This window comes from Dipodomys ordii, unplaced genomic scaffold (assembly GCF_000151885.1).
Source record: "Dipodomys ordii isolate 6190 unplaced genomic scaffold, Dord_2.0 Scaffold192, whole genome shotgun sequence".
Classification (NCBI taxonomy): domain Eukaryota; kingdom Metazoa; phylum Chordata; class Mammalia; order Rodentia; family Heteromyidae; genus Dipodomys; species Dipodomys ordii.
The window spans coordinates 3,157,774-3,168,251 of record NW_012267408.1 but is presented as its reverse complement, the minus strand read 5'-3'; the positions used below and the strand labels follow the sequence as shown (position 1 = coordinate 3,168,251).

The following is a 10,478-nucleotide window of genomic DNA, read 5'->3' as shown; positions in this document are numbered from 1 at the left end:
GGAAGTGGCGCTGTGGCTCAAGTAGTAGAGTGCTAGCCTTGAGCTGAAGAGCTGAGGGACAGTGCCCAGGCCCAGAGTTCAGGCCCCATGACTGGACCCAAAAAAAAAAAAACAACTCCATTCCTTTCAAATTAACCACCAAAAAGCCAGAATTGACGCTGTGGCTCAAGGATAGGACCTCGGCCCTGAGTTTAAGCCCCATTACTTAAATAATAATGGAACAAATGTGCAAGGCTGAGTACCTCACATCTCTGTGCCTCTGTTTCCTCTTTTGTGAAATGAGACTGTTAATGACTATTACAGCCTGAAATATCACTGTTACTAGTATGCTTGTCTCCCGTAATCTTAGCTTGAAAAATCCATAATGTTAGCAGAGCCCTGGTGGCTCATGCCTGTAATCCTAGTTACTCAGAAGGCTGAGATCTGAGGATCATGATTGAAACACAGCCTGGCAGGAAAGACTGTGAGGCTCTTTACCTCCAATTAGCCACAGGAAACCAGAAGTGGCACTGTGGCTCAAAGTGGTAGAGTGCTAGCCTTGAACAAAAAAAGCTCAGGGAAAGTACCTGGGCTCTGTGTTCAAGCCCCACAACAGACACACACACACACACACACACACACACACACACAGAAAGAGAGAAAAAAAATCCATAATGTTAATGGTGGGATAGGAGTGGAGGATTAATGATAAATAGAATGAATTGGGTACCTCATTGCGCATTTTTTCATCTCACCTTCTAATTTTTTCTAATTATTCTGAACAGATAATACACTCCCATCATTCAAAGCCAAAACTAATATTTTTAAATATGCACTGCGAAACCTTCCTGCAAGCCTTGGTCCAACCCACTCCATGTCCTTATCAATGTTTTATTTAAATGCTTGTGAGTATGGATACAATCTTACTCATCCCATTTCTTTTACAAAAGCTAGCATATGTTATCTACACTTGTACCTTGTTTTAGTAACTTGCAACATATCTCAGAACTCTTTCTGAATCAATATACTAGAGCTAGAGATGCCTATTAGTGTTTTCGGTTGCATAGTACTCTATTACATGGACATGAATAATTAACTGACTTCTACTTGTATACTTTCCCTTTCTCTTTTGCTGTTGCCCTGAATGTTGCCCCGAATCACTCTGTATGTTTAGTAGGCATACTTATTGGTCAAATAACTTCCGTTGAAAAATATCTATCTTTTGATAAAAAAGAGAGATCCTATAAAAGTTTAAGAGTTTCAAAATACATTACTTACCATTTTAATCATTTGTAAGTGTACAATGCAGTGACCTTAGTATATTGTTTTTCTGCAAACATTGCTTCTATCCATCTTCATTTTTTTCATCTTTCTATACTAAAACTCTGTTCCCTAATTCTTCATTCTCCCCTCCCTACAACCCCTAGTAGCCCTTGCCTCTATGAATTTGACTATGGCACCTCATATGTGAAACAGTATACTAGCTGTGCTTTCATCATTGGTTTATTTCAGTTAGCATGCCTTATCTTCTTTCCTTCTTCTTTTTTTTTTTTGTTGTTGTTGCCAGTCCTGGGGCTTGAACTCAGGACCTGGGCACTGTCCCTGAGCTTCTTTTGCTGAAGGTTATCACTCTACCATTTGAGCCACAGTGCCACTTCTGGCTTTCTGTTAATGTACTACTGAGGAATCAAACCCAGGGCTTCATGCATACTAGGCAAGCACTCTACCACTAAGCCATATTCTCAGCCCCTCACTTAACATGCCTTAAAGGCTCATGCATGTTGTAGCATGTGTCAGAATTTAATTCCTTTTTAAGGCTTTTAAAGTTCCGTTGTATCAATATGCCACTTTTGTATTTCCATTTTTCCTTTGGTAGGCATTGTTTGTTTTCACTTTTAGCTTTTGTTTATATATTTATTTTTGTTTTGTTTTTTGCAGTACAAGGGTTTGAACTTAAGGTCTCAAACCTGCTAAGCAGATGCTCTATCACTTATTCCATGCCTTTGTATTTTTTTAATCTTCCATTTAGTTGTTTGTTTTTTTCAAATAAGGTTGTTTTTTGTTTGTTTGTTTTGCCCCAGCCAGGCCTGGGCCACATTACCATTTACAGCTCCTCCATGGGATGAGGAGTGTAAGCCACTGTGCCAAGCCTTACTTTTTTTTGGGGGGGGGTCCGGTCGTGGGGCTTGAACTCTGGGCCTGGGCTCTGTCCCTCAGCTCTTCAGCTCAAGGCTAGCGCTCTACCACTTGAGCCACAGCGCCACTTCCAGCTTTTTTCTTTTTGCTTATGTGGTGCTGAGGAATCGAACCCAGGGCCTCAGGCATGCAAGGCAAGCGCTCTACCACTGAGCCACCTTCCCAGCCCCCGAGCCTTACTTTTATGCACATACTTTTAAGCATAAATTTATGTCTCCCTCACCTCATCCCCAAGATTCCTACTCAGAGCAATTCTTGTGTGTGTGTGTGTGCGCGTGTGCGCGCGCGTGTGCGTGCTGGTCCTGGTACTTAAACCCAGGGCCTGGGGGCTGTGCCTTAACTTTGTACTCAAAGCTAACACTTCACTATTTGAGCCACAGTTCCATTTTGTGCTTTTTGGTGGTTAATTGGAGCTAAGAGTCTCCAGGCTGTCTTTGAACTATGATCCTCAGATCTTAGCCTCCAGAGTAGCTAGGATTACAGGAGTGAGCCACTGCCCAGCTCAGAGCAACTTTTTTTTTTTTTTTTTTTACTTTTTTGTCTTTTCTTTTTTGGTACTGGGGATCAAACCCAGGATGCTGCACTTGCTAGGCAAGAGCTTTGCCACTGAGCTACATCCCAGCCCCCAGAGCAATTCTAAATTCAGTTTTCTTTTTGCTACCATAGTCAGGCTCTGGAAATTTTTGGAGGGGGAAGGGTGGGGCTTGAACTCTGGGCCTGGGTGCTGTCCCTTAGTTCTTCAACTCAAGATGAGCACTCTACCACTTGAGCCACAGCACCACTTCCCATTTTCTGGTGGTTAATTGGAGATAAGAATTTCACAGACTTTCTTGCCTGGGCTGGCTTTGAACCATGATCCTCAGATCTCAGCCTCCTGAGTAGCTAGGATTACAGGTGTGAGCCACCAGCACCCAGCTTGGAAATTTTTATTTTTTTAATTGTTTTATTTATTGTCCAAGTGATGTACAGAGGGGTTACAGTTACTTAAGTGAGGGGGATAATAAGTACATTTCTTGTCAAACTTGTTACCCCTTCCCTCATTTTTCTCCTACTTTCCCTCCCTCCCATCCTCCCTACCCCCAGGTTGTACAGATCATTTCCAACATATTGTCTTGTGTATATCACTGTTGCCTTGGTTCTTTGTCTCACCATTATGTTGTTCCCCTTCCCTTCCCTAATTCAAATAAACGTATATATAATACCAGGGTACCAAATACAGTGACAACAGCAGATAAACCATAGGGGGAAAAAGATACAAAAGAAATAAAAACAATCACATAGTACATTAAAAACAGTAACAACAAAGAAAAACCTCTTGTGTCCATGTCCTGGAGTTCATTTCACTTATCATTGTCTTATATAGTCATATGTACATAGCTATTGAGCTATTCTGCACATCTGCTAAGATTGTCCTAGGCATATACTACTTATTGCAAATAAGGGAAATCATGGGACCTGTGTTTCTTTGGGTCTGGCTTACTTCACGTAATATTTTTTCCAACTTTTTTCATTTCCTTATAAATGGGGCGGTATCATTCTTTCTGATGGAGGCATAGAATTCCATTGTATAAATACACCACACTTTCTTGATCCATTCATCTACTGAGGGGCATCTGGATTGGTTCCATATCTTAGCTATGGTGAATAATGCTGTGATAAACATAGTTGTGCTGATAGCTTTAGTATGGCCTTGTTTGTGATCATTTGGGTAAATGCCCAGAAGTGGGATCGCTGGGTCATAGGGGAGCTCTATGTGGAGTCTTTTGAGGAACCTCCATACTGCTTTCCAGAGTGGTTGAACAAGTTTACACTCCCACCAACAATGCAGTAGGGTTCCCTTCTGGCCACATCCCCTCCAGCATCTGTTGTTATTAGATTTCTTGATTATAGGATCTGGAAATTTAAGCATTTAAAATGGTCGATTTCCTTGACAGTGTTTCCTATAGTTTCCTAAACACAATGTACTGAACCTTGACTTTGAAAAAAGACAATCACTAGACAATATATCTTGTCCATATGAATACATATTGATCAGCTCTGTTTTACACACACACAAACCAGCTGTTTAGTGGCATTAACAACCTTTAACAGATGTGCTGCCAAGCCTTCAGGGGGATGGAAATGGGACATGGGAAAAATTCAAATGCTTCTCAGAACAATGAAAGGGAGGATCACTGAATCTAGAGGTCATGCTAATAGGAGAACTGTTCTTTTTATTGTGCCTGTGCTGGGGTTTGAACTTTGGACCTGGGCGCTGTCCCTGAGCTGCTTTTGCTCAAGGCTAGCACTCTACCACTTGAGCCACAGTGCCACTTCTGGCTTTTTCGGTTTATGTGGTACTGAGGAATCAAATACAGGGCTTCATGCATGCCAGGCAAGCGCTCTACCACTAAGCCGCATTCCCAGCCCCTACTGTTTCTTTTACATTGGGATAGTTTGAATGGCCTTCAGGGAAAGTTAGTATCCTCTTTTTTGTGTATCCTTTGTATTATTTCTTCATAGATATAGCTGTAAAGTACTCCAACCAATCAATCTGACAGGGCCTGAATGAGACCCCAAAGACTCCCCTATACTGCTGTGTGACTATATCCCATCACGCCAACCTGTGATACTGAATATGGAAAAACATCTTTGCTTATCTGGTGAAAATTATATAATTTTTCAAATGTATTTTTGTAATAAACATAACAAAAATGTATACAACTCAAAATTATACAATCATATTTGAATACATGAAAGATAGCCTAAAAAGTGGGAGATATAGTACCTTCATAAGCAGGAAACCTTAAGGAAGTTAATTATCTGTTAATTTAAATGTTTGAAATGACTCATATCTACTCAGGGATAGTGCCCAGGCCCTGAGTTGAAGCCCCAAGGCCCAATCCCCCAAAAAAGGAAGTCAAGCAGGAGGGGAGGATTGTACAGTGCTGGGGTGGGGAGAGGGGAGGGAGGAGATCTTGGCATGGGGCTTGAACTCAGGGCCTGGATGCTGTCCCTGGGCTCTTCAACTCAAGGCTAGCTCTCTACCACTTGAGCCACAGCTCCACTTCCAGTTTTCTGGTGATTAACTAGAGATAAGTGTCTCATGGACTTTACTGCCCAGGCTGGCTTTGGACCATGACCCTTAGAGCTCAGCCTCCTGAGTAGCTAGGATTACAGGCCTGTGCCACCAGCACCTGGCCCTGTCTCTTTTTTGCTCATAGCTGGCACTCTAATATTTGAGCCACATCTCCACTTCTGGCTTTTTGCCGGTTTATTGAAGATAAGAGTCTCATGGACTTTCCTGCCTGGGTTAACTTGAAACCATCCTCAGACCTTAGACTCCTGAGTAGCTAGGATTACAGGCATAAGCCACTGCTGCCCAGCTGACTGTGCAAATTTTAAAGTTGTAGTTATTTGGGCAGTGTTATTTTGATCTAGTGATAGAAAAAAGACATATAGAACAGAAAAATGTCTAGACATAATACAAACGTATTTAGGAAAATCTTATATATGAATATTATTCTATTACTGGGCAGTTGGAGATATATACTCTTCAACAAATGGTGTTTGGACAATTGATAATACAAATGTAAAAGGAAGGAAGGAAAACGGACATGAAGGGATGGAAAATGAGAAAGGGAGGAAGGAACTATTTCCCTTCAGGCCATGTGGCAGATTAAAGATCACAAATTTCCGATATAGTGCAATTAAAAATAATCCCTGGAACACATACATATGCACATGCACACACTCTTGCCTGATGGAACTGCTAGGAAAGTAAGAAAATTCCTCAGAGCTTAGTGCTGGTGGCTCACACCAGCAAAAAGATGCAAACGGAGTGTGGCTCAAGTGATAGAATACAGCCTTGAGTGAAAAGCTAAGGGACAGTGTGAAGCTCAGAGTTCAAGCTCCAGTGCCAACAAGAGATGAGAGGTGGGGGGAGGGGGAGAAAGGAGGGTCCTCACAGGTCAGAAATTACTTTTAAAAAGCATGCATGCCAAAACTGAGCCAGTGTTTGCTAAACTGAGCCAGACCACAGTGGTAGGCCTCTATCTGCTCCTTAGGGAGAGAGGAGTTCTGTTAGGGATCAGTCTCTACCCTAAAGCTGGGTCTTCTGAGAGTGGTGCAACCCTTGGGGTTCTGTGAGAGAATGGATACTTTTGGAACTGACAGAAGCATCCGACCAAATTCCTGGGGGCAATTCAGCGTTTATTTCCCTTGGACAGGGAGAAGACACGGTCCAGTTCCCATTGGCAGGGGTTCAGGACTGAGAGGAAGGCTCATTCTTGGATGGGAGCAACCATACTTTGGGAGCTGTGGACTTCGTTGGCTGAGTCTCAGTCATTCGTTGCTTGGGCAAACCCGTCTGGATGGGGCACCGATGACCTGAAGGAGAGGTGTCCTCCTCCAAGGGCACACAACAGCTGGGCAGCCCTTGGGTGCTGTAGTTCCACATTCTTACACCAGGAGCCAGTTTTATGTCTTCTGACAGAATCATGGGCTTCCACATCACCTGAGAGGTGGCCTCAAGGACAGGGGGGGTTATTTCGGGCTCTCCAGAACCCTGGTCTTCCTTTTCAAGAGATCTCAGGATCCGAGGAACCACTTGAGTACGGTCAGCCCACATCTTGCCCAGAAGCTGTGCTTCCCCTTCCCAGCCACTGGGCCACTGGGCCCCAGGCCATAGTTTGGGGCTGGCACTGTGGGTGACATCAGAAAGCGCCGGGTGTTTCAGGACAAAACGGAGCCCAGAGCTGGGGAATGGCAACTTTGACCCAAAGGATGGTGCTGGTAGGTCCAATTTTAAATTGGGACATCGGAATCTGGGGTCTGGGGCCAGGGGACTGACAGGAGCCCTAGGTTGGAAAGGAAAGCTCACTGCCCGGGGTTCATAGAGGGTGGGGTCGGTGGGGGTTTCAGGGGGTTGGGGCTTGGCCTGGATCTGGATCCTTTTGCCCCGCCGACGCCCATGGTAGACGTCCAGGGGGTGAGGGTGCGCCTGGGAGTCGGAGACCAGGATCTCTGCTAGCGGATGCACCCAGGGGCAGGGAAGCTTGGTGGGGTTCAAGCGCTTCAAGGCTGCCTGGTAGCCCATCCTGTGGTAAGAGGCATCCGGCCCCACAAGCTGCGGCAGCTGGAAGGAGGCCGCGGGGCTGGGCTTTCTGGGGCCCTCTGCGGAGGGCGAGGGCCCCGAGGAGGCTGGGGTCGGGCAGGGTATGCTGTCGGGCCCGTACTGCAGGCGGTCCCCAGCCGCGTCCGGCGGGGGCAGGTCATAGTGGAGGTCCTCCAGCACCGGGGAGGGGCTGAGGGGTAGGCCCTTCTCGGGAGTGGCCCCGGGGGGCTGCTCCAGGCCCAGGTCGGCAGGGCCCACCTCCACGGACACGCTCTCATTCAAGGACCCGGGAGAGAAGAGATGGAAGGTCTCCAGGGCGAAGGACTCCTCCAGAGTGTCCTCGGGCCCTGCCTCCAGAAGCGGCCCCGGGGTGGGCTGGAGGCCCGGGGAGGCTGTCAGCTCCGCAGAATGCTCCGAGGATTCCCGCGGCTCCTGGGAGACGCTAAGCTCAGGCGGTCTTCCCAACACCTGGTCCAGATTCCCGGCATCCTGGCGACGGCGCCGGGGTGGTGAGAGGTCGGAAGGCCGAGGGAGGGAGGAAGAGGAAGGGAGGGGAAGGGACGGAGGGAGGGAGAGGCTGGGGAAAGGCTGGGGGCGCGGTGGGGGCGCTCGGGCCGGAAGGCGGCTGTGGCCGGGCTTACTTGGCCTTCCGGGGCGGACGCTTGCAGCACCGGCACGGAGCCCTGAGCCCAGGCATCGATCGTGCACTCCGAGGTCTCCTGGTCCTCGCTCCAGGTGGGGTTCTCAGCCACGGCCGACTCGCCCTCGTCCCGGACCAGGAAGCGCCACTCGGTGATCTGCAGCATGGCCTCCTTGGCCTGGCTGATGATGAATGGAACGCACTGCGGGGCGAGGCAGGGGCTCAGCGGTGCCCGCGGGGGCGGGCGAGGCAGGAGAGGGGTCTGGAAGATCGGGATCGAGTCCCACCTGCTGGTTCAGATAGACTTTGAAGGCGGAGTCCAAGACTCGAGTTAGCAGGTCGGCCAAGATATCCCCCACCACGTCCTCGCCCTCCTCAAGGGCCGTGAGCGCGATCCACTCGGCCTCGTTGAGCCGCCCCGGCACGATCTCCACCTGCGGCACGGGCACGGTGGGCGGCCTTGCCTTCTCCGCCTTGGATCGAGTCGCCCCACGGTCTCGGGCTTGCCTCTGTGGGAACCAAACGCCGCTTTCAGGGAGGGAAAACAAGGGGAGCAGAGGGGCAGCATCGAGGGGAATGGGAAAACAAAACAAGGACAACCGTGTGACTGAGGCTTGTAGGTATTTAATCTCTTTTAACTTTCCCAACAGCCCACCAAATCCGCTTTACTGACAACGAAACTGAAGTTCAGCACGTTAGCCTTCGGTTGCTAGGGAACACACAGCCTAGGTAACAATGTTCTCATTCCATGAGTTCTCAAGAGTTCAAAGAACTTGAGTATATGCGTCAACTTAAACCTGCTGGATAGCTCCTCAGGAAGCTGAGATTTGAGGATCAGGGTTCCAAGCCAGCTCATGAAAGGAAAGTCGGAAAGTCCAATTCACCCCTGAGAGTCCAGAAGTGGAGCTGTGGTTGAAGGGGTAGAGCACTAGCTAGCCTTGGGCAAAAAGGTGCCAAGGCCCTGAGGTCAAGCCGCAGTGAGTGAGCAAGCACATGAAAGTGCGTGCACACCCACACACCTGCTATAGTTACTGGTGCTACCTAGAGTCTTCTACCTGAGTACTTATGATTTTTATTCCCATTTGATTTAATTTTCTCAGGATCATACAGCTCAAAAGTAGTGTAGCCAGAATTTGTATTTAGGCTTCTAATTCCAGAATCAGCCTTCACCCAACTTTCCAAACAAAAGCATCTGCACACTGAAATCCCCTTTGGTATAACTAAGCCAGTAAACAAAATGATCCAAAAAAGCATTTGCAGCAAATATGAAGGATCAAACAAGTATGCAAGGTGAAACAAATATATGTATTTTCAACAAATATGGAAAAAGAAATATATCCAAATATGTAGCTTAAACTCATATAAAAGAGGAAAATCATTAATGACTCCAAAGTTAAGGAAAGGATGTAATATTCCACAAAAGAGAAGTTGTAAATGAGTAACACATATTCCCTACCCCCCACAGGAAGTGCTTTAAACAAGGAAGCCCAGTTATTCCTAGCCTGAGAGGTTATACACCCCCAACCCTAACCCCATGAAGAGCGCTATAATAAATACTTTTAAATATTTAAATATATCCAGAATATATTTAAAATATATCCCAAAACACAAAGATTGAAATTTAAATTTTTTTGGTACTGGGAATCAAGTTCAGGTGATGGTAAGGTTGCAGGCAATTTGATGAAATAGAAGCTTTTTTTTGGTCAGTCGTGGGGCTTGAACTCTGGGCCTGATTGCTCTCCCTGAGCTCTTCAGCTCAAGGCTAGTGCTCTACCACTTGAGCCACAGCACCACTTCGGGCTTTTTCTGTTTATGTGGTGCTGAGGAATCCAACCCAGGGCCTCATGCATGTGCATGCGAGACAAACACTCTACCACCGAGCCACCTTCCCAGCCCAATAAAAGCTATTTTAAAACAAGGACATGCAAGACTACCAAAGTTTTAGTGTGATGCCTAAACAATGAAAAATATAGAAACAATATTTTGAAAGCCACGTGGTAGTATATATTAACACTATCAAAATAAATTTTCTTGTGTGTACTCGGGCTTGAACTAGGTCTGGGTGCTGTTCCTTAGCTTTTTACTTAAGTCTGGTATTCTACCACTTGAACTATGCCTCTACTTCTGTCCTTTTTTTGGTGGTTAATGGGAAATAAGAGTCTCACAGACTTCTCTCTCTGGGCTGGCTTCAAACTATGATCCTCAGATCTCAACTGCCTGAGTAGCTAGGATTACAGGTGTGACTCAACCAGTGCTCAGCTTCAAAAAAAAATTTTTTTTTTTTTGGTCGGTCGTGGGGCTTGAACTCTGGGCTTAGACACAGTTCAAGGTGAGTGCTCTACCACTTGAGCTACAGCACCACTTCAAAAATATTTTTTAAGAGGCTACTCTTAGGGGAGGAACACAAGATGAAATGCCTATGTATTTCTCATCACATAAAATACTATTTTGGGGGGGGGGCGGTCATGGGGCCTGAACTCTGGGCCTGGGTGCTGTCCCTCAGTTCTTCAGCTCAAGGCTAGCGCTCTACCACTTGAGCCACAGTGCCACTTCTGGCTTTCTGTTAAT

The 10,478-nt window shown here is 46.5% G+C and overlaps 1 protein-coding gene across 1 annotated transcript in view; it reads right to left on the bottom strand.

Moving 5' to 3' along the window:
• Nucleotides 1-6,418: 6,418 nt before the first annotated feature.
• Nucleotides 6,419-10,478, bottom strand: part of LOC105999554 (chromosome unknown open reading frame, human C2orf81) — an 8,098-nt gene continuing 4,038 nt past the window's right edge. The window contains exons 2-4 of the mRNA XM_013034602.1: nucleotides 8,198-8,419; nucleotides 7,912-8,112; nucleotides 6,419-7,759 (exon numbers count right to left, since the gene is read on the bottom strand). Of these exons, the coding sequence (XP_012890056.1) occupies nucleotides 6,419-7,759; nucleotides 7,912-8,112; nucleotides 8,198-8,419 (1,764 nt within the window). The remainder of the gene's footprint in view (nucleotides 7,760-7,911; nucleotides 8,113-8,197; nucleotides 8,420-10,478) is intronic.